Source organism: Podarcis tiliguerta (genome assembly GCF_965153285.1).
Source record: "Podarcis tiliguerta genome assembly, chromosome: 1".
Classification (NCBI taxonomy): domain Eukaryota; kingdom Metazoa; phylum Chordata; class Lepidosauria; order Squamata; family Lacertidae; genus Podarcis; species Podarcis tiliguerta.
Window position 1 is genome coordinate 44,826,363 of NC_139534.1, and position 26,808 is coordinate 44,853,170.

The 26,808-nt window shown below is 43.3% G+C and overlaps 1 protein-coding gene and 1 long non-coding RNA gene across 21 annotated transcripts in view; one reads left to right on the top strand and one right to left on the bottom strand.

Moving 5' to 3' along the window:
- Positions 1-26,808, bottom strand: part of KALRN (kalirin RhoGEF kinase) — a 492,139-nt gene that overhangs the window by 93,277 nt on the left and 372,054 nt on the right. For all 20 annotated transcript variants that reach the window (XM_083404304.1, XM_083404303.1, XM_083404302.1 and 17 more), the window contains one exon: positions 25,919-26,021. In XM_083404304.1, coding sequence (XP_083260430.1) covers positions 25,919-26,021 — 103 coding nt within the window. The remainder of the gene's footprint in view (positions 1-25,918; positions 26,022-26,808) is intronic.
- LOC310665333 lies at positions 355-20,422 on the top strand. The gene is made up of 3 exons (XR_014505405.1): positions 355-418; positions 17,766-17,851; positions 20,129-20,422. It is a non-coding gene; the product is annotated as an uncharacterized lncRNA (long non-coding RNA).

Genomic DNA, 26,808 nt, shown 5'->3' on the forward strand with positions numbered 1-26,808 from the left:
CTGCCAGCATAGTATTTCTCCCTTCTTGGGGGCATGTCAGAGGAACAGGAGGGATTTTGATCCAGTGGATCAAAGGTCTCTGATTCACCCCTGACATGCCCTTTTTGTTTTCCTACTATTGTTAGAGCATCACAGGCTGCAGAACCTTTTACTGCTGCACCATGGAAGTCTCCAGCAGATACCTTCTTCACTCAGTTTCTGTTGGTGAAGCAGAAACTCTGCAGCAGCCCCTCAGCCACCCTCCCAAGGAACTTCGGGTTGTTCCCTAGCAGCCTAACGCTGGGTGAATCATTACCTTGCAGTATAATGTTTTGCTGCCAGACAAATAGGTATTTAAGTTTCCATGGCACATTTTTGTGAATGCAAAGCAGAAACACTAACAAGCATTTTACCATTTGCTGGATGGCAGAAAGAAGAGGTAGGTAAAAAAATATCTTTCCTCCTCCTTTTTTTTTGTAAACAAGCACACAAATTTCTTACAAAAGAAAGAAAAAAAGAGCAGGGACAGGCAATTCAATTCAATGACCATCCAAATATGACAATAGTGGTGGTGGGTTCATCAAATATTTGCCACATTATGCTTGGGTTAGTAATCTTAAAATATGGTCTGTGGTCTGTATTTAGAATAAAACACTCTTTGCCCTGCTGAATAGTTCAGTTTTGCATGGGGCTTTGCTGTGATAAACCTCTGTTTCTGTTCATCTGTATATAAAATAAGTTATTGGATTAGGGTTTTTCCCCACTGGCAGCCCAGTTCACAATGATAGCTGTAAATATCCCACCCCACCAAGGTGAAAAATACATAGAAATAAAAACCTTATTTGTTTGATACCGCTAAGATAATAAGCATTGTTGAACATACTTGGCAGCATCACCTTAAGAAACCAAATATCAGTTCTGAATGCATAAAATAAAATCCTGATGGAAGGGTTCAAATTATTCCCTGGTGTTTTCTTCTTCTAAATGCTGAAATCAGAGAACAGATGTTTTATATGAAAATGGTTTTAATCTTAATTGGAAGGGATTATTCAAACTATGTATAAACCAGATGGCTCTTGAAGTCACACTCCCTTTTGCCCCTTTCTAGAGAGGCTTCTTTCAATCTTTGCCATTTTTTTAGGTTGTTCTTCATTTAAGACTCTTACTGTTGCTTTTTTCATTTTTATTGACTGTCTTCAGGCACAGTTACTGTAAATTCAACATTCAGCTTTGACTCAAGGGAAGATTGGAATAAATTTCACTTAATGGTTCACTGGACTGATCCTACAGAGAAGACTTGAGCTGACTTCACTGACAAACATATGCAGGGACAGGAGAGAAATATAGAGGGATTTAGCAACACCAGAGATTTCTTATTTTTATGGGGGGGGAGCAATACTGGAGTTTTGAGGGCAAACAGTTGCACCCCCCCCCATTTAAATGGAATCTCACAGGTGTTGCATTGCAGAAAAGTAATCTAAATAATTTCAGGTTAAGGATACACCTGTTAATATTCACTGTTTAGAAGGTGTTGAATGCAGACACCTCACTCTATGTGTGCACTTATTCTTATGAAACTCATGATTTAAAACATTTCAAAAATTCCTGAGTATCCACTACCCCACTCTCCTCCCCCACCTTAGTTGATTTGGAATGGGGAAAGCTTCATAGAAAAGGAATGCTAATGAATAGGCAAAGTTGTGGACAGCATGAATCCCCATTAATATACTCAAATTTTATTAATGTGGTGTGTAAATTGGAAAATAATAATGAGTGGCTGGGGCAACCCAGTCAGATGGGCAGGATATTACTACTACTGCTACTGCTACTACTACTACTACTACAACAACAACAACAATAGTCGCCAGGGCAAGGAGGGAGAAAACCCTACCAGTATTTTTCTGCACCCCCAAATCCAAAGCAGTATGCCAGCAGTCCTATCCTAATAATGGTCTTGATTACTGTTATTAGTGATTCACAATGGCGTGTTCAAATTGTGCACAGCAAAACTAGCACGTAATTACTTCATTATTCTAGGCAAAGGATGTGGAACTTGTGACCACCACAATCTTCAATCATCCCAATCACCCATGCTAGTGGGGGCTGATATGAGCTGGAGCCAATGACATCTGGAGGGCCACAGGTTCCCTATCCTGTTCTCAGCTATCACTTCTAAAATGTTCATTTGAAATAAACTGGTTTCCCTCTCTATCCTTCAGCACTATTCCCGTTGCAATCCTATGCATGTCTGTTCAGGAGTAAGTCACATTGAGTTCAGCTCGAAAGCAAGTATGTATAGGACTATAACCTTAATTTCTGTAAATGCTAAGCACATTAAGTGGAAGTACATCCCACTGATTTTACTGGAAGTTATTTCTAGGTAATACACTAGGGGATGAGTTATAATGCCTTTATCAAAGAAAGCATCGTGGAAAGTCACTACAGGAAGAAAAGGGTCAGCAAAGGATGTGAATAGATTCCCAGATCCTTGACAAATCAAGGATCAACCAGGACCCCCCAAATTTCTATACAATGACCATCAGCTTTTATATGCAAATGAAGGGTTTTTTTATCTTTGACAAAATAAAGGTCTCATTCTCAAAGACAGACAACACCTGTGAAATTTGAACAACCAATTATTTTGCTAACACACCCCATGATTTTGCTTTCCCGGACTACACTGTGTGTGTGTGTGTGTGTGTGTGTGTGTGTATCACCATTGCCTTTCTTGGCTTTCTTCAGAAATCTAAAAATTCACACCACTATTTTTAAATTATTCATATTATCAATGCAATAGACTTAACTGTCTTAATAACTTTTTGTTAGCAATAGCAGATAAATTTTAAATGTACATACCAAGTATAACTGTGTAGTACTAGTGAGTGATGGTTACTGTCATGGGAGGCTTATAGGACACACCAGCCACATACCTTAATCTCTCTCTCCAACAAGAACAGCAAGAGGTAACTCCTGAGGCCACCCAGTTACTGCTAAGTCTAGTGCCACCTAGTGACTAAACTAAAAAAGGTAAAGGACCCCTGACAGTTAAGTCCAGTTGCGAATGACTCTGGGGTTGCGGCGCTCATCTCGCTTTACTGGCTGAGGGAGCCGACTTCTGTCCGCAGTTTTTCCGGGTCATGTGGCCAGCATGACTAAGCTGCTTCTGGCGAAACCAGAGCAGCACACAGAAATGCTGTTTACCTTCCTGCCAGAGCAGTACCTATTTATCTACTTGCACTTTGACGTGCTTTTGAACTGCCAGGTTGGCAGGAGCTGAGACTGAACAACAGGAGCTCACCCCATCGCAGGGATTCAAACCGCCGACCTTCTGATCGGCAAGCCCTAGGCTCAGTGGTTTACACCACAGCGCCACCCACATTGTGCAGTGACTAAACCACACAATGACAATATCCACACAGTATTACATATGAAAAAACAGTCACCACTTGCTAAGCTAGTAGATAATTACCACCTACCTTATGGCTGACCATTTCCTGATATTTGGTAAATCATCAATAGCAGTATGATACCATTCTAGTTACTGACCAAGGAGAGTCCTGGTTGGTACTGCTTCCACTTGATGTTAACCCATTAATAGTAATGCCATCTCACACCTGCTGTCTTAATTTAGCTCTCAGGCTAAAATAATTTCAATACCTTTCAACACTTCTCTTTCCAAATCTTATATCCATTCATGCTTTGTATCATCAAGAGGCATACCTTTTTCCACCTCATGTATACTGTATTATAGTAATCTCCCATTTCTATTCATGCAGTTTACTTACTACATTACAACATGTAGTATTTAAAACTATTATTATATACTCATATGATCAAGCTACTTTTCCATTATTTGTGCAAATTATGCAAAAAAACCCCACATCAACTCCTTGTACCTTCAGAGACAACCTTTCACTCATTATTAAATCTATATAAGTTGACTACTGTTTTTAGATAAAAATCTAAAACACAAAACAAATAATATGAAGAAAAAAATTATTCTTATCAAGTTGCAGTTCTGATGGAATTATTATGACCCTGCTGCAATGACCATCTGCTAACATCTGCTATAATCTTGCATTGGCTACAGAAATTAAAAGCTTTTGCTCACATGCAAAGAGGGTAAAAATAAAGCAGAAGGAAAATTCACTGCAGACTGCATATATTAATATCACTAACTTCAAAAGAAAAGATTTCCCCCATCAAAGTCTTCTATGAACTGCTTTTTTATCTCAGTACAGTGATCCAAGCCACAATGGAGAGAAATAAAACTGATCACCGAGACACAATCATAGCAGTGCACCAAAAATGTGAAACCCACTGTACCTTGCCCTCCTGCTGTTGAACAGGTGTGTTCTGAACAAACTAACACTTGTCTTATCAACTTGACGTCATTGTTACTGGGTTGACAAGATGTTTCCATGACAAATTTGAAAGCTGATCTGTCCCCTTCAATTCTGACGATGCCTCAAGACTACCTCTCTTTTCCAACATTTTCATGGGTAACACCCACCTATTAGGTTTGATGGATGCATAGCTGAAATTTAACTTATGTCTTCATGTGCTTGGAAAAAGTAAAACAAAGCTATTTGTTGAGCTCTTCCCACAGCTTTCTGTTCTGCTTCTACTGTGACCACACCTTTATGACCCATAACACAATGTAGTTTCAAAAGCTGTTGGCTATATCTGCATTAACAAAGGAAATCAGTAACACAGGAAACGACAAACCTTGTAAGCACACAATTCTATTAACACTTTGAAGTATATCCCTCCACTTCTACACACACACAAACACACTGAAGGCTATGAATTATCATCTCTAGCAGACAGAGCTCATAATAACTAGCAGATGTCTGAACTTTGCATGATTGGGAGGAGATTTCACATGGATTATGGAATGACACAGCTTTCCATACGTATCAGGGTGTTTCAAGGTAAAGTAATTTATGTTCTATAGTCCAATGGGCCTCCACAGCCACTCTGGGCGGCTTCCATAGAAACCAAAAATACACTAAAATATCACACGTTAAAAACTTCCCTGAACAGGGCTGCCTTAAGATGTCTTCTGAATGTCAGGTAGTTGTTTATCACTTTGACATCTCATCGGAGGGCGTTCCACAGGGCGGGCGCCACTACCGAGAAGGCCCTCTGCCTGGTTCCCTGTAGCTTTGCTTCTTGCAATGAGGGAACCGCCAGAAGGCCTTCGGCGCTGGACCTCAGCGTCCGGGCAGAATGATGGCGGTGGAGACGCTCCTTCAGGTATACTGGACCGAGGCCATTTAGGGCTTTAGAGGTCAGCACCAACACTTTGAATTGTGCTCGGAAACGTACTGGGAGCCAATGTAGGTCTTTCAAGACTGGTGTTATATGGTCTCGGCGGCCGCCCCCAGACACCAGTCTAGCTGCCGCATTCTGGATTAGTTGTAGTTTCCGAGTCACCTTCAAAGGTAGCCCCACATAGAGCGCATTGCAGTAGTCCAAGCGGGAGATAACCAGAGCATGTACCACTCTGGCGAGACAGTCCGCAGGCAGATAGGGTCTCAGCCTACGTACCAGATGGAGCTGGTAAACAGCTGCCCTGGACACAGATTTGACCTGTGCCTCCATGGACAGCTGTGAGTCCAAAATGACTCCCAGGCTGCGCACCTGGTCCTTCAGGGGCACAGTTACCCCATTCAGGACCAGGGAATCCTCCACACCTGCCCATCTCCTGTCCCCCAAAAACAGTACTTCTGTCTTGTCAGGATTCAACCTCAATCTGTTAGCCGCCATCCATCCTCCAACGGCCTCCAGACACTCACACAGGACCTTCACCGCCTTCACTGGTTCTGATTTAAAAGAGAGGTAGAGCTGGGTATCATCTGCATACTGATGAACACCCAGCCCAAACCTCCTGATGATCTCTCCCAGCGGCTGCATGTAAATGTTGAAAAGCATGGGGGAGAGGACAGAATCCTGAGGCACCCCACAAGTGAGAGCCCAGGGGTCTGAACACTCATCCCCCCCCACCACTTTCTGAACACGGCCCAGGAGGAAGGAGCGGAACCACTGTATGACAGTGCCCCCAGCTCCCAGCCCCTCAAGACGGTCCAGAAGGATGTTATGGTCGATGGTATCAAACGCCACTGAGAGATCCAGCAGAACTAGGAAACAGCTCTCAACTTTGTCCCTAGCCCGCCGGAGATCATCAACCAGTGCGACCAAGGCAGTTTCAGTCCCATGATGACGCCTGAATCCCGACTGGAAGGGATCCAAATGGTCCGCTTCTTCCAGGCGTGCCTGGAGTTGTTCAGCAACCACTCGCTCAATCACCTTGCCCAAGAATGGAAGATTTGAGACTGGGCGATAGTTGGCCATCGTGGCCGCATCTAAAGATGGTTTTTTAAGAAGCGGTTTAATAACCGCCTCTTTCAGCGGGTCTGGGAAGGCTCCCTCACAGAGGGAAGCATTCACCACCCCACGAAGCCCATCGCCCAGTCCTTCCCGGCTAGCTTTTATAAGCCAGGATGGGCAAGGATCCAGGAGACAGGTGGTTGGCTTCACTCATCCAAGCAGCCTGTCCACATCCTCGGAGGTAACAGAATGGAATTGATCCCACGCAACTTGACTAGACAGGTCTCTAGCACTCTCCCACCCCGGCCCTGCTCCCACGGTGGAGTCTACTTCTTCCCGAATCTGAGCAATTTTATCTGCAAAATGATTGCAGGAGAACATGTGGCCCGTATGTTGAGCTCTAACCTGTGTCTGGTCAGATTCGGAATGAGTTATCTGCCACCAGCGCTCTAGCCGTCTCAACGATTGTTTCATTGCCCTCAGATCCGTGGAAAACCATGGGGCTGTCCGGGCTCCATGCAATCGGAGAGGGCGCTTCGGAGCCAAATAGTCAATAGCCCTGGTTAACTCCACATTCCAGCAGGCCACCAGGGAATCAGCTGAAAGGCCATCAACATGGGATAAAGCATCTCCTACCACTCTCTGGAAACCATTTGGATCCATTAAGTGGCAGGGGCGGACCATCCAAATTGGTCCCACCTCCCTGCAGAGGGGATGGGTCGCAGAGAAGTCCAGTTGCACCAGGAAGTGATCTGACCATGGCACTTCTTTCGTTTTGCTTTTAGTTAGTGTCAGATCACCAACATCCATAGAGGTAAACACCAGGTCCAAGGCATGATAAGTTGCAGTGGAACAGCAGGAATCTGAGTAGCTTTCATATTCCATCCCATCACAGTTGCAATCCTCTAATAAAAGAATGCTAGAAGCAGGGCTCTGGGTACAGAAGAAATTCCCATAGCACTTGTAGCTCTGTTAACACATTACTGGTCTGCAGGTGGGGTAGAAAAGTTATCCCAGTTGACAATGCATATACTGTACATCACTTCTTTTCTTATTTTTGTGTGTGAACAGATGCTTAAGACAATTATTAGCTTGATGCCATAAGGTAACCTTTCAAGGTTAAGGAAATGGGACTGAGCCTGTAGACACCACTAAGTAGAACAGTACAGTCATACCTCAGGTTGAAGTTGCTTCAGATTGAGCGCTTTCAGGTTGTGCTCTGCGGTGACCCGGAAGTAACAGAACGCGTTACTTCCGGGTTTCACCGCTCGTGCATGCGCAGATGGTCAAAATGATGTCACGTGCATGCGCGGAAACGGCGAATCATGACCCGCAGGCGCGGGTTGCATTTGCTTCAGGGTGTGAACGGGGCTCCGGAACGGATCCCGTTCGTATCCAGAGGTACCACTGTATAGTACACACTGGAGTGTCTGGCAATGATACCACTCTTGCCATGCGAGGGCTCCTCATTCTGGAATTGATCAGTGCAAGCCTTGTTCAAAAAGTCCACATTGATCTTTGAAGCCCTGCCCTCTGAAATATTTTTACTGGGGATGGGGCAGGCTCCAGGAAGTTGAGGCCAAGGGCAAGAAGCTGGGAAGGGACAGAAAGAATGAAACTTGATCCCATATATAGTAAAAGAGCTCTGCATTTTAGTACAGTGGTACCTTGGTTCTCAAACTTTATCTGTTCCAGAAGTACGTTCCAAAACTAAAATGTTCCAAAACCAAGGTGCACTTTCCCATAGAAAGTAATGCAAAATGGATTAACCAGTTCCAGACTTCCAAAAACAACCCATAAAGCAGCAATTTAACATGAATTTTACTAGACCATCTTTACGAGACCATTGATCCATAAAATGAAAGCAATAAACAATGTACTGCAGTCACACAATCAATCAATCAGTAGCTGAACTGGGTTCCACACAGTCACAAAAACAAAACAAAAAAGAGCCGCAAAAACAAAAACGCAAAATAAAAAGCAAAAACAGGCAGACATCAGTGTAACACTCAAAATGGAAGTGTGGCACTCAAAACGGAAGCGTGGCACTCAAAAATGAGCATGTGTGGCTTCCGAAAAAGTTCGCAAACTGGAACACTTACTTCCGGGTTCGCAGTGTTTGGGTTCCAAGTTGTTTGAGTACCAAGGCGTTTGAGAACCAAGGTACCACTGTATGTCTATTTAGAATATTCTTCTAAACTACACAGTGCTGTTGTGAATCAGTCAAGCATTCAGCTGCATACAACTAATTCAATTATTATTCTTTGAATTTCTAAGACTAAAAACAAAACACTCTGTCACAAAATATACGGTAAATGAGTGATTAGGCCAGCAAAATAATTCAGGAGCAACCAAAGTCTTTCCTCCTCAAAATAAACAGCAGTAACTTTACTTTACCAGCAACCAACGATAGAAGGTAAGACTTGGCAACTTCTATTATTAGTAAATACATGTCATTTTTTGTTCTAATGATGAAAGTCAATACAAATCATTTGTTGTATGGCTGAGTAGGTCAATTGGAACCAGATTTCCAACAGGTTGCATAGGCACATACATATCGTTAATGCTCTGCATATGGTTTCCAGAACATCATACTTTTAATAAATCATGTTTCCCCCCCTTCTATACACGTTGCTTCTAATTTGGTAACAGGAAGTTGATTTAATATATGTATAAGGCAGATGCAACTTTGACAGCTTTGTACAGGATATAACATATTAATAGATATACTTTCTCAGTTGTCTATTATGGTTCATTGATGAGGAAGCAATATCCCTGCTGACCCCATGACCAGTGCAGATTTCTTCTGATGGTCACTAAATAATACACCTCTCTTTTAATCACCATATGCACATTATTGTCTCCAAATAATTATACAGGACCAGAACTAAGGATAGCATCAATAATCAAACCTGTATTGAAGTGTGTTCAAGTCCTTGGAGTGACTTTTAGAACTCTGGAACTATTTGAACAACTTGTACGTATGTCTGGTCTCTCCACACTCTTCTCACAAGTTGCAGTATATTCATAAAACAAAATGACGGATAGTGACCCAGCTTGTAAAAAAGAGTTTTGTCTGCATCTCCTTATCTTGACAAACACACTTCTGTGTCAAAATTATCATGAAGAGCAACCCTCAGCAGAGAATGTCCCCTGCTTCACAAAGCAAAATTCCCTGAACAATATGTCCAAGAGAACAACTCTGAATCAAGGGGAGATTTGTCAGTTTAATTATGTTCAAAATGAGCATAATTAAGAAATCTTTTACACACTGCATTGCTTTCCACTGTATATAAAAATATATAAACACACGAACACATGTACACACACACACACGGCTATTACAGTGGGTTTGTACATCAACACCTCCAGACTCAGCATGTAGCAGCATCGCTAACACAGCAAATACATCTACTGCACACATTTTTATTTGATTACCACCATTTTTGGAAATTTTCTCCGTGCTTCTCTGTGGCGTCTATTCTAGACCAGAATTTTCAAAGTTCATTAATCTGTGGGTAATCTCTTTGAACAACAATGAATAATTTAGCACTTCAATCACTTCAGCTCTTATGAGCCAGAAACACTTTGTAAGGCAGTGCCCATATTGTCTGAAAGCTGTTATTTTATGTTCTGGCAGTCGTCATAGTAACTCATGGGGGAGCATGTGAAAAAGCCCATATTATATAGAAGAATGATAAGCATAAAAGTAAAATTTGAGAATGGATTCCATTCCATTCCAGGATCTACTATCTGTCCAAGCTGTATGCTTTAAAGCTTAGGACAGTGAATATCATGTGCTTGCTTAGGGAGTGGTGATAGCCTAGTTACATATTATTCACCCTCTGATCGGCTCCCTTTAATAATCTGCTATGAAATAAATGGCCCGTTCATAAGACACTGGAAAACAAGCTAAAAAGCCCTGTGCCACATCTAGGAAAGAATAGAAGAATTTGCCTTTCTAGATCAAATTTCAGAATTCTGTTTCCACAGAATACAGGATTGTGACCCTCCACCCCCACCCTTTTCCCCCAATGGAAGGTTGGGTGGGCTTTTTTTTTTTTTTAGAGGGTGCTTCGGATAGGAAATAATCTTCCTTAGACTCAAAGATTTTGGAATATTATGCACTAGTACTTTACCAATGCTCTGGTTGTATCAAAGGATGTTGGTGTGTGGAAGAGTAAAAAGCTTGTATATTTTATATATTACAAAAAAAGCCTTCCTCATTGTATACTGTTTGATAAGCTTCCCCAGTGGTCCACTGTGCTGAATAAATTCCTCAAATAAATAAATTCCCCATGGGGAAATATTATTTATAATATGTAAAATATACATGCTTTTTCTCTATATCTATCATGTTTACTTGTCAAGTAATATTAGGGCTGCTAGTTTTAAGGGCAGACCTTTTAATTGTTGAGACTATTTTGATTCTAATACATCTCGGTAATGGATCATAAAACCTATCATATTTAAGTATTTCCATAGTACTAGAGTAATGATAGCATATATGTCTACTCAGGAATAAGCTCCACTGAGTTCAATAAGATTTCCTTGAAGGTAGGTGTATATATGCTTACAGACTAATGCTACCTAGTGAGCTCATTAACAGAGATAAGGATTGAACTAGATACTTGCTAGTACTTTCATTTTAGTACCATAACCACTATGCTATGTCTGCTCTTACTGAGGCACAAGTAACAATGAAACGATCACATCCGTTATTTCTAAAACGATTGTAACAAGAACATGCATCTTACAGACAGGAGGGAAATAAAAAGCCAAAGTCATGAGAATATTGTCCATCTCCCTGGGATCTGAAGGCAGAATCCTAGATGCACTGCCACTTCTTGCCGTATGAGTTATTATTAGATTCTGTGTGGCCTGAAAGAGACCCTTTTGATATGAAAACCTCCTCAGAGTCATGGTGTCTCTGAAGCATACAAAGCAGTGAACGTATCTGACCTGAAGCAAGTGCTAATGAATCCTACCAAACTTATATGAATGTTCAATTAGAATGTACAATTAGAATGGCTTGCTAGCCTAGTTGCCTCTTCTTTCTTCTCCCTTTCCCTAGCTCCACACCTCGCAGCCTACCCTAAGAGATCACTGAGTCACTCTTCAATGAAATAATCTTTAATTAAAGCTAGACACACAGCTTGTTTTCTCACCCATCTAGAAACCTTGTAAATGCTTCAAACAGTGGAGAGGTTCCAAAACCAAAACCCCAGAAGGGATCACTGAGTAAAACCTTTGTTAAAAATTGGTTCAATGCATGATCTGAACCATTCTTTTCATCAGCCAAGCTTTCACACAAAGTTGCATGGCCTGCGATAATATTCTCGGGATAACCTTGAATCTTCAAATAAACAATAGTTTCTCTTTAGCGTCTTAAGAGAGATTTGCGGAATTGTTTAATAATGGTATCTGTTACTGTTACAGAATTATAAAATTGTTTGATAAAAGATTAAGGCAACAGTGTGTCACTACAAAGTTAATATTGTTAGCACTTTGATCAAATTTGTAGTGGAGAGCATGCAAATAATATATATTGTAAATTACATTTCCTAGTGTTTTCACCTGTCACTTCCTATCAATAATATCCCTGTTTTAGCAGATGTACCGTATTTTTCGCCCCATAGGACGCTCCGGCCCATAGGACGCACCATGTTTTTTGGGGGGGAAATAAAGAAAAAAAATTTTATTTCCCCCTCAGGCGCTTGTGGGGCCAGGAGCGGGGAGAAGCGCTCTTCTCCCCACCGCCTGCATGCAGAACAGGTCCGGGGACAGCGGGGAGACGCGCCGCGCCTCCCAGCTGTCCCCGGAGCTTGCGGGCAGGCAGCGGGGAGAAGCGCTCTTCTCCCCGCCGCCAGCCTTCACGTCAGGTCCGGGGACAGGGGGAAGACGCGCCGCGCCTCCCAGCTGTCCCCGGAGCTTGCGGGGCAGGCAGCGGGGAGAAGCGCTCTTCTCCCCGCCGCCAGCCTTCACGTCAGGTCCGGGGACAGGGGGAAGACGCGCCGCGCCTCCCCCCTGTCCCCGGAGCTTGCGGGGCAGGCAGCGGGGAGAAGCGCTCTTCTCCCCACCGCCTGCATGCAGAACAGGTCCGGGGACAGCGGGGAGACGCGCCGCGCCTCCCAGCTGTCCCCGGAGCTTGCAGGCAGGCAGCGGGGAGAAGCGCTCTTCTCCCCACCGCCTGCATGCAGAACAGGTCCGGGGACAGCGGGGAGACGCGCCGCGCCTCCCAGCTGTCCCCGGAGCTTGCAGGCAGGCAGCGGGGAGAAGCGCTCTTCTCCCCACCGCCTGCATGCAGAACAGGTCCGGGGACAGCGGGGAGACGCGCCGCGCCTCCCAGCTGTCCCCGGAGCTTGCGGGCAGGCAGCGGGGAGAAGCGCTCTTCTCCCCACCGCCTGCATGCAGAACAGGTCCGGGGACAGCGGGGAGACGCGCCGCGCCTCCCAGCTGTCCCCGGAGCTTGCAGGCAGGCAGCGGGGAGAAGCGCTCTTCTCCCCACCGCCTGCATGCAGAACAGGTCCGGGGACAGCGGGGAGACGCGCCGCGCCTCCCAGCTGTCCCCGGAGCTTGCGGGCAGGCAGCGGGGAGAAGCGCTCTTCTCCCCACCGCCTGCATGCAGAACAGGTCCGGGGACAGCGGGGAGACGCGCCGCGCCTCCCAGCTGTCCCCGGAGCTTGCAGGCAGGCAGCGGGGAGAAGCGCTCTTCTCCCCACCGCCTGCATGCAGAACAGGTCCGGGGACAGCGGGGAGACGCGCCGCGCCTCCCAGCTGTCCCCGGAGCTTGCGGGCAGGCAGCGGGGACAAGCGCTCTTCTCCCCACCGCCTGCATGCAGAACAGGTCCGGGGACAGCGGGGAGACGCGCCGCGCCTCCCAGCTGTCCCCGGAGCTTGCGGGCAGGCAGCGGGGAGAAGCGCTCTTCTCCCCACCGCCTGCATGCAGAACAGGTCCGGGGACAGGGGGAAGACGCGCCGCGCCTCCCAGCTGTCCCCGGAGCTTGCGGGCAGGCAGCGGGGAGAAGCGCTCTTCTCCCCACCGCCTGCATGCAGAACAGGTCCGGGGACAGCGGGGAGACGCGCCGCGCCTCCCAGCTGTCCCCGGAGCTTGCGGGCAGGCAGCGGGGAGAAGCGCTCTTCTCCCCACCGCCTGCATGCAGAACAGGTCCGGGGACAGGGGGAAGACGCGCCGCGCCTCCCCCCTGTCCCCGGAGCTTGCGGGCAGGCAGCGGGGAGAAGCGCTCTTCTCCCCGCCGCCAGCCTTCACGTCAGGTCCGGGGACAGGGGGAAGACGCGCCGCGCCTCCTCGCTGTCCCCGGAGCTCGCGGGGCTGGCGGCGGGGAGAAGCACGCATCTCCCCGCCGTCAGCCTCTAAACCACATAGGGAGACAGCGGGATGGCGGCGTTCCGCCTCCCTGCTGTCCCCCGACCTTGTGGGGCTGGCGTTGCGGCTCTCCTGAAGCCTGGAGAGCGAGAGGGGTTGGTGCGCACCGACCCCTCTTGCTCTCCAGGCTTCAGCGAAAGCCTGCATTCGCCCCATAAGACGCACACACATTTCCCCTTCATTTTTGGAGGGGAAAAAGTGCGTCTTATAGGGCGAAAAATACGGTAAATGATTTGCCAGAGTAACTCATTCCTTAACCAGGGGATATATGCCTGAAGTTATTTATTAAGTGCCCTGCTTGCCTTAAGGACTTTATAAGCAAGCGTCAAAATGAAGAAAATGAAAGAGGAAAGTAAGTTACAAAAAATATTTCCAAAACAATATTTTATTTTTGTGTAACAGCCTTATATAAGCAGTGGCCAAATCCTAAATATTATTTAACGGGCTAGAGGTAAGGCAGGGTGTGTTCAGACAGCACTTTACTCTGTTTCCCCAATGTTTCCTTACCTGATAATTTTCAATCTTTCACACAATATAAAAGCCCCTTCTGTAAATCTAGTGGACTCTAGTGGAAGTTTAATGCTAACATTTCCATGTTAATGGTTTCCAGAAAAAAAATCAGGTGGCTAACCAATTAACCTGGAAAATTGTGAGATAAGATTTGGGATGGTGTTCCAGCATAAAATTTCATGGGGGGAGCATGGGGAACAGAAGCTCACACGCACATAAAAGGTGGGGGTGGAAACATGTTGAATAATGTGAGCTGTTGTGTCACACCACACCTTCTGCTACGAATGGAATTTAGTGTCATGTGGAGGTGCTGAGTGTTAGAAACTGGAACAGAAGCACTAGCATTATAACCAGGAAAACTAACACAATAATCCTCATGTCTGAATGCACCCACAGGCTCTATGCATGAATGAGTGAGCAATAAAAAAACCTACAGTGTCAGTGTGGAGCTGTTGAGGGGAAAAGGGTACACACACTAGCTTCTAGTATATAGGCATCCTGGGCCAGTTTGTTCATGTGCATGCACTACTGTGCAGGGTTTGGCTTGTAAAATGCCAGTGTAAACATGAAACTCACCCAAAACAGGCATATGCACATAGCTAGTTCGAAATGGACAGAGCTAGCTGGGAATCAACATTAGCTATGTTTTCCCCTACTCTCAAACCATTAGATAATTGTCATTGATATCAGTACAATGTACTCATTTCCATGTCACCAATGTTTAGGGACAGCATGAAAGACATATATTAAATGGGCACTTAAAACAACAAGAGTATCGAAAATAAAGTACAAAAAAATACAAAAAAGAAGCCTTTAACTACATGATCATACACCGTTCCTCCTTTAGTTAACTTTCCACAAGTGCTCCCATTTATGAAAGACATGCTGGACTGCAAATAACCCCAGCAGGGCAGTTTGCTCAGCAGCAGGGAGGGAATGTCTGCAACATTTCACCACACCCATTATCCCCTTTTATGGGTGGTCTGAGGAAGCACTTCCTTGATACTCTCTCTGACAGCAAATAAGTATATTAAAAAGGAATCTGTGGACTGGAGCTGCTTATTCTAGAGAAATGGAAAATTATTTTTTAGGTCCTCGCTTAAACACTTAGGTAGCCTCTAATAAGCTGACAAAACACAACATCACAGTATTTACACTTTCCATTTCAACTTTACACCTACTTAAAATGCTTGCAAGTTTATTCTGCCACAAGTCTATTCTGATTTTTTCAAGTTCTTCACCCATTTGCTAGAAATCTTGACTGAATGGTAACTATGTTAGTGACCGTGTCCCTATAACATGGAGCTGTTTTTCTGCATTTACACAAATGATTGTCCACCATATTTACACAAATACCAGTCCCACTCTATAAATTCTTACAACACATTTACATCCTAAATTGTTAATTCAAGTAGCAAAATAAAATCTGGCTTCTTCAAAAGGGGAGAACACTCCTCCTAATTAGAAATTGAATTGGAACACTGTTTGTACCTTTACAGACTTGGGTTTGAATAGTTAATTTTACTAGCTGATCATGATTATACTATTATTATCCCCTTGACCTAATGTGATGTAAGAGGAAAGGGAGGGGTTCAGGTCATACTCACTCTCTTCTTGATCTGTTTTGGTTGCCTCGAACTCATCCACTTTAACATTCTGCTCCTTTGCTGGCTGCAGCCTCTTTGCGGTTGAAGGCAAAACTGAAAATGTTTCTGTCTGTCTCTCTCTCTCTCTCTCTCTTTTCCCCTCCCCTTGCCTGTCTGACTTTCCAGTGAAGCTTTATAGGTTTGCAACATGGTTTATTTCCTGCAATTTAGCACCACACAGTCATTCTGAACAGAGACTTTGTACCACCTCTGCAACTTGCATGGGCTGCCAACTTTTATGTCAGTAACTGGGCTTCCCTTATGCTTTGGAAGATTCAGCCATTCTGCCTACAGCGAGATCACATGTACATCAGAAGCATCTTGTGATTTACAGACATTGCATAAGCAATTAGCTGCAATAGCAAATAGTTCACTAACATGAGGTTTAGCTGAAAGCTATGGTGTCTGCACTACAAAGACATCTTATGAAGGTATTGATTGGAAAATGATTTTTTTCACACTGCCTAAACTACAAGGCAGCGATGGGCTGACAAACCGATTAGCTGGCTAAGGACATTCAACTCCTCTATTTCAATATTATGCTTTTAAAAAAGCTGTTTGGCTATCTTCAGTCTCTTCTATGGTTGTGTTTAAATGCAATGCTAAACTGTAGCTTAAGGTTACAAGAATGAAGGTGTATATCAATTGTGTGGTTGAGAAGCAGCAAATCATAAATAAGAGAACCAGATGCCTATAAGAGTTGTGTCTTGAGCATCTTTCAGTGATTACAGTGTGAAGCTCTTACATAAAACAGTGTTTCTAAGGGTGCTTTGTCAAACTACAGTCCCAAATTCAAAACAGAAATTCAGATTTCGCTGTCTCTATATTAAGAGTTAGCTATTCTCAAAACACACTGTTTATCCCCTAATTCAACATTAAGTATGAAAGTTGTTTTTGCTTTTAAAACTGACCTGGTTATAATAACTTGTGGGTGTGTTGAGAAGTTTGGGAAGGATGTCCTCTGGCAACCTTTCAAACATCTCTTTTGGATGATGTGGAAGAGCACTAATAATGCACACCATATGATTTGTACTAGTCAAACATAAATGTCTTATTAATTTGATTAAAGCCATGCATAATCACAGGGTTAGAAGCGACCTGAAGATCTTTCAGCAGCTCCTGCATCTTGAAAAGATAGGATTCCTTTACCATTTACATACACACCACACATTAATCTTGCCTATAAATTAACACAAAATATCAAACGAGCGCAAAAACGTAACCAAGTGTGAATATGGTGTACTGTATCCCACAAATTCTGAAATTGTTACAAGATGCATTCTCCTGTAAAAGGCACACATACATTCCAAGACTGTCAGACAATATGACTAGGCTATTTTCATGCTCTACAAAAAAACCTTCCAAAGTTCATGTAGGTTTGTACACTAAATATAACTTCAAAATGGAAGATATGTTCAAAGCCAGGTCTAATTTAGTGGCCAGGGACAGGTGATAGTGGATTATTTGCAACCCAACACAAGTGTCTGGCAGAAGAGGGTGCCATGACAATGGTAACAAGAAGACCATGTCACAACATTAAGGAGCAAACAGAATGAATCCTTTCTTGAAAATCAATTCAGAGGTGTTGGGGGCACGGGGGCCGGCAAATCCATGCAATCTCTTACATTATAACTAACTCTTTGTACCAAGCATTCCTAAAAAGTCTTACAAATTTTGTTGAAGTCTGAATGCTGCTCAGCCATAGGCTTCTTCATTTCAGGCATCCACAACATTCATTCATTCATTCATTCATTCTACTGCTCATCATCCAAAGATCACAGGGCAGTTTGCAATATAAAAACATAGGTTTTTGGTCATTGGGCCAATAATGTGCCCAATGAATGAGATGGGGCCAGCAGTGCAACTCCACTCCTAGTAGACTAGTTGCTAATCATATCTTGAATTCCCAGTGTCAGAAACAGACTCTAAAAACTGATCAACGGTTGGACAGAGTACGGTATATGAGCATTGCTGAGGCTGGAAGGTGGAACAGAAGGTAAGTAACATTTAAATATCCAATTCAGCTTCCCCATATCTCGTCCATCTGTTCTTCACTGCCATAGCACCTTTTGCCCCTAGCCCTGATTCTGCTGAGTGAACTTCTCCATCACCTGGCCTCTCCCTTACTCTATTGATTCTGCATGGCACTGTCAGCATGCAGCCTACTGCAGGGTAGCCTCTTGCTGTCACTCTTGACCTTATGATGACATTGTACTGGATGAAAGATAGTAATAGCAGAAGAAGAGGACTCAGCGTGCTTCCTTATTCTCTCCCCACCTCCACAACTATCGGGCATAGCTCAGATATTTTAAAGGATAGAAAGGGGGAGGGGAGGAAAAAGAAAAGCCTGCTTGTGATTCACATATGCAGTGCTCCCTGGGTGCAGATGCAAAAGGCCATAGAAGCACAAATTATTGCTATTTGAAAACGCCTACCTGTCCCCTTCAGTGCAGAACCCCAAAGGTGGCGACAGAAAAATGAATATTTCTCAAAGTCTTGAGTGTGGGAAGCAAACATGAAATCTTTGTGCTCTTGATTCATTTGTGTATGTGTCTTTCCACCCAGGCAACCGCTTTGTCGATCGACCCCTTTATGCATCACAGTCAATTCAAGAGCCTGCCAGGGATGGGGGTGGGGAATCACATGGACAGCTTTACGTGGGTGACCCAGAAAGGGAGGGGGGAGTCATAATTGTTGCATTATGGGAATTGCTGGTTAAACTCTGCTCAGAAGCAGATGGGGTAATCAAAATTTACACTGCAAGCACATGCTTTGGACGGTTTGCTTTTATAAATGATGAACAATCTATAGCAATGGCAGAGTTCTTTCTTGCTCACCGCCTTCCCAACTATAAGCCAATAAGTTCCTGCTGCTAAAACTTAATAGTTTAAGGCTCTGAAGTATATTTAAGCCATTTTCTTATGGATCATTACTCTATGTGTTCTCATGAACTAAATGGAAAGAGACCACCCTACTTCAATTTTCACAATGTGCATCTCATGTTAGAATTCACAGTCTTACCCAGGTTTACTGAAAAGTAAGCCTCATTTAGTTTGATTGGGTGACTTTCAAATAGGTGCACAGAGGTGCAATGCACTTAAAGTGCAATGCACCTTTTTTTTGGAAAGCAAGAGGAAGTATTTCTGTTCTGACTTTAGTATGCTACAAACACACAGGACAGTAGCCTACCAACTGCATGACTAGGGGAAAACTTATTTACTCTAAGCCAAACAACCAGGAGCTTTAAATTTAAAAAATCAAGTTATTTTTATCAAATAAAATACTATCACTTTCAATTGCTCTAAAACTATACAAAGAGAGAGAAAAGCAAGGAGGAAACAAACAGGAAGAAAGGAAGGAACTCTGATGATTTGGAACTGAGTTGCCAACCTGTGGCTTACAGATAACCACGAATCAGTCAAAACCAAAATACCAGGATGCTTCATGAAACTGAGGAATACTTGATTCATTTCAACAAGTGATGCTGAACCGGATCATAGTTATATCTTTTTTTGGGGGGGGGGGGAGTCCAAACTACTCAAACAGATTTACCGCCATATTGCTAAATAACTTCTAAATGATCAGTTATTTTGTTCTACACATAAAATGGGATGTTACTGTCACTGAAAATTCCCCCTCAATAAAGTTTTAAGTATTTGTAATCTCAACTTTTGTCCCTTAAGCAAGGGGGGTGGGAACCCTATTACAATATTTCCTACAGTCCACAGTCCCCAAAATCTCAATGAGTTACTAAGCAGAATCATTCATTTTATATCTCAAGTAATTCTGAACAGCTTTGTGCACATGAACACTAAGGTAGTCTGTGGACAAGAGCCATTGGCTGCCAATGCCCGGTGACTTCACCACAGCCCAGGATGGGTGTGACGCTTCAGAGACCAAACATGGTACAAGTCCCTAGCACATTGGGGGTGGGTGATTGCCGCTCCACCACATCAGATACCTGCACTGGACACCATGCTACAGGGGGCAACACAATAATGCTGTAGAACAAAGTGTGAGAGATGGGAGGTCAGCCTCAACAAGCTTTGTAGCCAAGATGGGTTGACAAAAGAGCAAGAGAAAGATATCTGCATGCTTGGTGAATCTTGAGGAATATAGAAACACAAAAAAATGGGGTGGGGTTGAGGTTGAGAAACAAACACAGATGGGGCACTTCTCTCCCCCCCCCCCCCGCAAGGTTTTGAATGCAACTGCACAAGCATGCAGTATATGTTAATCTTGCTGTGCTCTTTGGCTGTCTCATAATCTGTAGGGTCAGGGTTTGCATGGCAAGCTTTCAAAAACCATCACACAGGCTCCTGGCAGAAGAAGGACAACAGAAGCAAGAAGCAGAAGGAGTGGAGAAAAGAAGAAACCCAAAGGATGACAGCGAGGAGGGGGAAATAAGGAGAAAGCAGGAGGTAGGAGGTAGTGAAAGACAATTTATGACAGAGTGAGTGAGAGAAGGCAACAGAGGTGTTGGGTGAGAGCAGAGGCAGCAAAGAGGAGTAAGGAGAAGGTAGGATGAAAAGGACCAAGAACAAGAGATGGTGAGGGTGGGGCTGGGGGCAGAGGAGAACAGAGTGATCAAGTGAGAGAGAATGGACAGGAGCAGAGGTGGAGGGAGGGGAAATGGCAGCATAAACAGTGGAACACAAAGGGGAGAAAGGAGAGAAGTATAAAATGAAAGACACAGCAGGGATTGCAGAAGAGGAAGTTAGAAACAGGGTGACAGGTAGGGGAAGGGAAGGGAGAATCAGGAGTGAGGTGTTGTATAGGGCACTAAGCTTTTTAATCCAAGCAACATTTTGCTGTGGGTTCTCATTATGGCATTCCTCCCACCCTGGCTGGGTCTCTTGTGCTGTAACTGAGTTAATCTGCAGAACCAATCTGGTGATCTTGCTGCCCTACCTTAGCAGGGGAAATAGCTCTGTGGGAAGAAACAGACACCATTCTCTCTATTTCCTGCCCTTTGTCAACCTTTCCATTTCCATGATGAATTGTTTATTTCTTCCACAGCAATTCCATGTAGGCAGTTACCTATTTCAGAGTCCTATCTAAGACAGAACAACTCTTTAAAATAATAATAATAATAATCCCAGCAGTACTGGAAATTATCCAGGAAAGAAAGCAATAATGTATGTGTCACCATTGATTACATACGCACACAAATTCAGGCATTGAAGTCTCCAGAAGAGACGTCAGTGACACCACCCACAAAATGCTGTGCGTACATAACCATCTGCCACCATGAGTGATGCAAATGCATTGGAAGTGCAGGGCATCAGATTTTCAACAAACAAATGAATAAATAACATGAATTTTCACTGTTTGTTTTTTTTCGTTGTGAGTCATGCACCCTAACCTTTTGAAATTACTAATTAATAACAACCGGATGTCTCACATTAGTACCTGTGTGGTTAGCATTTATTGGGGTAGGTCAATGAAGAGTTCTCAGAACCTGATTGCTTTAACCTCTTACTTGGGCTTTGGTGGGAAACTGCTGTTTCTGCCAGAGAATTGCGTTTTAGTCCAGTCTTTGTTTCTCTATTGCTAGGGAGGGGTGGGGAGGGTGTGCATTCAGAATCTCAACCTGTGCCTGCTCTTATAATTCCCACTTACTGAATTGGCTCCACTTCCATATGTGTGTTGGGGGGGGGGAGAGAGAAATTTGAGGATACATGTTGCAGGAATGTACACCTGCTCTATGATGGCATTCTCATTACTATCTGATAGATAAGACTTGATTCCTGTATACAGTGCTTGTTTCTAGAAAAACAGGTGCCAGTACTCACCATGAAGCTGTTACAGTAAGTGCCACATTTTTTTAACAAAAAAGAGAGGTGTACCGGTACCGTGTACCCTTGAGTAACCCCTGAAAAAAAGCACTGCCTTTATATAAAACACTAACTACATAGCGTTTTGTTCTGTTGTTGTTTGATTCTTACACTTGAAACAGTTATGACCACTAGAATAAAAAGAGTTTTCTATTTGGGGAGAGGGTACATTAAAACAGCATAAAGACTCTTGGCAGCATATTTGATAGCAGCACATTTGAAGGTAAAAAGGGCATTGTCTATTCCTCTGCAGATAATCCATATGCGAAAGTTATCATAAGTGGATTCTGAGTTGTATTGTCAAAGGGAGACTTCATGCTCACCAAAGAAACATTTAACTTTAAAAAAATAGTTAAATACCACTGGAGCTGCCAACGCTTCCTCCTCCATGTTCCAGCAGCCAATCAGGATCCACAATGATGCAAGCCAAACAGGACATCAAGCAACACAGAGCTGCTTGCCCACCCTCCCACTACAGCTCCCCAGTGGCATCGCAGGAAGACACATGCTCAAAAATAATACAAGCCAGACTAGAACTCTAAAAGGCAAAGTGACAATCATATTCTGCCCCCTCCCCATCATGGAGGAAATTTGAAATAAGTTAACAAAATACAAGTCAAACAGAAGGGAGTCTCCATACCATACATTACAATATGAAAATATAACATAAGCATGGACTTCAGATGAGAGCCCCATGGGCCCCTGGCTCCTGACTGTGGTAGATGGGAGTTGATGAATTTTAGCAGTTGCATAACTAAGGCACAAAGTAAGTAAGTAAAGAAGTAAGTAAGTAAGTAAGTAAGTAAGTAAGCAAGCAAGCAAGCAAGCTGCATATTGAGCCAAGCAAAATGAACACAGGCAGTAGAAGAGCAGGCAAATGGAAGGCAAGAGACAGGTAAATTCTGCCACCATATCAACCCAATGTGTCGAACTGTTCAGACACTATTTCTGATGGCATTAATACAGCCTGGATAAATTTTTCTTATTGTTCACAGCCTACAGGAATACACACACACACACACACACACACACACACACACACATATATATACAGTCGTACGTTCGCTTACATATCCCTCCGGTGACGTAAACTTCGGGATACGTAAGCAGGAAACCCAGAAGTATATTTCCGCGTTTTTGCCACATGCGTGTGCGCAGAAGTAGTCTCTCCAGTTGCGAAAACCTCAGGATCCGGCCAGACCTCTGGAACAGATCCCGTCCACAACCAGAGGTAGCACTGTATATATATTTTCAGTGAGTGGTATATAAATTGGCTGAGTATGTTTTAGTATAAATGTGACCGGTTAGAAATCATTTTTTCCACCTGTAACATGCAGCCTTTGGATGTTTCAAAAAACCTGATCACTCCCTGAGAAAGCAATGTGTGACATATGCACATAATAGGAAATCACTGAATGATTGGCCTTTGCTTCAGTTTTGCAGGGATGGGAACAGCTGGAGAGGCACTGCAGATGTGTTGCCATGGGAAATTTGCCTTAAATTCTCAGAAAATGCATAATCTTCTTTGAGGATGGGGATGTTGGTGGCCAGAGTGGTCAATAAGTGAGTAGATCTGCTGGCATCTGCTAGGCTTTGCAATAGTCAGGATAAGGTGTACAGTCTAAATTCTGCCACAGTTTCCAAATTTTGAAATGAAAAAAAGAAAAAGATCCTTCAGACAAAATATTGCAGACTTCAAAATGTATTGCCAACAGACTTGGTTCCTTGCTTTAAGGTCACTTTTATTGTGAGCAAGATTATTGTGGTTTCTCAAGGGCTTTGATTATGTGCTTAATTGTAATATGTCATTCTTTACAAAAAAAGAAATTCAGAGATTCAGACTGCCAAGAAAGTTAAGCAAGTATACAACCATGATAACAAACTAGAGCTTGATCTCTAATCGCTTAAGCAAACCACATACAAAATTGGTCCTAAGAAAAGAAAACAAAAGGAAGAAGCATAGCTAACTTTTGTGCTGCTTCTGAACAATGTGTTTGGAACAGTGCATTTGCCCAGCCCTACTGACCTTTTAGACATCTGTGAAGGATCATATGACTGCCACTTTATTGGAAGGAAATTAAACCAATAACACCGGAATATGCCTTTAATGCAAACATAATTTGTATATCTTAGGACTCCTATAAAAGTTATTCATTTAAGATTTACTCCTGTTTCACAGGTTTGCTCTGCCAACAATGCTGCTTATGATATTTACCCTGCTTCTGGAAAGGACATATGTTCGACCATGGAACAGACTCCCTCAGCTGGTTGTGGACTCTCCTTCATTGGAGGTTTCTAAGCAGAGGTTGGATGGCCATCAATGGTTTAGTTCAGATTCCTGCATTGCAGGGTTTTGGACTAGATGACCCTTCCAACTCTACACTTCTATAATTCTATGGCATTGTCCCAAATGTACCACAGACAATACTCTTCAGGCAGTTTAGGAAATTTTTTATACCTTTACTGCTTTTTTACCTGAACCAAACAGTGTTATTTCAAGACTCAATAGCAATCAGCAAACTACAGCTCAGTAATTGCTTCTGCATGATTCTAGATTCAGCTAGGTAACAGTCGAAATGAAATAAAAAAATTGTCCAGTAGCACCTTAGAGACCAACTAAGTTTGTTCTGGGTATAAGCTTTCATGTGCATGGACACTTCTTCAGATACACTGAAACAGAAGTCTGCATTCTGAACTGTGTGCCTTGGGACTCTATCTATCTATATGTCTGTCTGTCTGTCTATCGATCTATCTATGATCTATCTATCTGTCACCGCTGAAAGATCAGGAAACAATACCAAGCAGATGCATTTCTGTTCCCAATCAAATTAATATGGCAACTGAATATCCAGATCTGAATAATGCATTCAATGAAAACAGAATCCAATCATCTTCAAGCATTCCACTATGTCAAAGAGAGAAAAGATAGAGACTATTCAATCCCACAAAATGACTCCTTACCAGGTTTTGCATCTTGGACACCCCACTAAAATCTTGTGCTGTTCTTGCTGAAGTGCGTTTGAGTTCCTGGACCTGGCAGCCCTCTTCATATGTGGTTTATCAATTCCTGACAGGGCCTCTTCTAACACCACCAATTTCCAGGGTCCAACAAGCTCCCCATCTGTCTATGCCTCCAAGCAATTGTGCTGTACAATCTGAAATGTGTGCCTTAAAATTTCCCTCAATCCAGAAGTAGTACCCTGATGGCCACCAGAATATTGAAAGAGTTTCTGGGCTACAAATCACAAATCACACACTAATCTACTTACAACCTTAAAAACATTCCTTCCCCAAGTGACTACTTAGGTTGCTTATGCTATCAGGCTGGCCCTGCTAATCAGCCCTTGCCTCCTTGCCCATCCTTCCTCCTCCACCTGCTATTACAGAGCAGGAGTAACACATGGACATTACTTGGAAAGGAACATCTTTTCCATGTTATGGTGCCACAGATTTGAGTGCAACTCAGCTCTTTTACATTTGCATCACATAAATTCTTGGTGATAACTACTTAAGGATGACGTGCAATTCACAATGCCAATGTGCCAAGAAAGAAAGAAAAAATAACCCAGGATCCAGTTTATGGAGCGAATCCAGCCTGGCTGTTTTACTTTTCCAGGATGCTCACACTCACAAAGAATGAGTTGTATTCAATTGTGTCTCTTCAATGAGAGAAGGGCAATTTGATCCAATTGAAGCTTCTATGAGTAGAAAGGCAGAAACATTGAATCATAGAATCTTTGAGTTGGAAAGGACCCAAAGGTCATCTATTCCAACCACCTGCAACGCAGGAATCTCAGCTAAAGCATCCATGACAGATGGCCATCCAACCTCTGCTTAAAAACCTCCAAGGAAGGAGAATCCACAACCTCCTGAGGGAGACTGTACAACCTCCTTTGGGAGGAGGTAATATTTTCTGTGCCCCTCAAATCTGCTCCAGAGGATGTTTTTGAATAGAATGGAAAGCAGCACAAGGGAAATTTGCAAAAATCATCTCCTGTCCCTTTCCACTCATGGAAACCTCCACAGGATCAAAGAGACTTCTGTCAGCTGAGGGACAAAGTTGGACATGACCTGATATGAACTCTGTGCAGCAATGGCACATAAACAGACAGTTTAAGCAGTTCCAAAAAGATAGAACACTTAATTTTTATCTCTGACTACAGTTTAATACTTCAGATTCTTCTACGTAGAATCAGCAGTGCTATATTTTCAAGAACAAATCCTACCTTGTCACTGTCCACTGTATTTTGAGAAGTTCTGGATGCAATTGAAATTGTGTCTGGCTGACTGCTCCCATCTCCTTGGCTGTCGGCATCTTCTCCTCCCTCTCTGCGGGGAAAGAACCAGAAAATTTCGTCAATGGATTTGAAAACTGCTCTGCTAGTGTGTGAAGAGTCAGTTGCTCAGCCGATCACATTTGTGTTACAACTCAATCTGTAATTTAGAATGATGTCACCTCTACCATGAAGCTAGCACATAATAACCATGTTTGCTCTTGGAAATTGACTATCCTGGGCTTATATGGTGACAGCAAGGTTTCTTAAAATAGCTCTGTAATGAGGGTGGACTGCCCATAGCCCATTCTGCTTGGATTTCTCACATAACCAAACCAAGCTATCTAGATTATAGCCTTGCTGTTTTGGAAAACGGACACCAATTGCCAAGGGTCATTTCTCAGTCTTTGCATTTTTAGTAGTTTGAATTAAGAAATCATAACAATCTTTAAGGAAAAACGTACAAAACATTAATGTACTGATACCCTTCCCCTCCATTTATATATTTCCTCCATTTTATAAGAGTTTGGAGTATTTCCTACCTTTCCATTCAAATGTTCTCTCTGTAAGTCATACTATTATGATTTTTTGGGGTATGTAGCAGGGGGCAGGTTATATGCCTGAGTCTCTTCTAATTCCTGGATCCAACAAGGATTCAATTGCTGGAATAGCTAGGCAAGTTTTTTGGTAATGGCCGGCTAAGTATGGGTTGCTAAGGTTAACAAAGGAAGTGGCTCCAAGCTAGAGGTAAAATGGGTCAGGGTTGGGGGCTCCCACATATAACAGTTAGTTAGAAAGACAAAGGCCAGAGTTGAGGAGTGTGAACTAGAAGCAAGGAACCA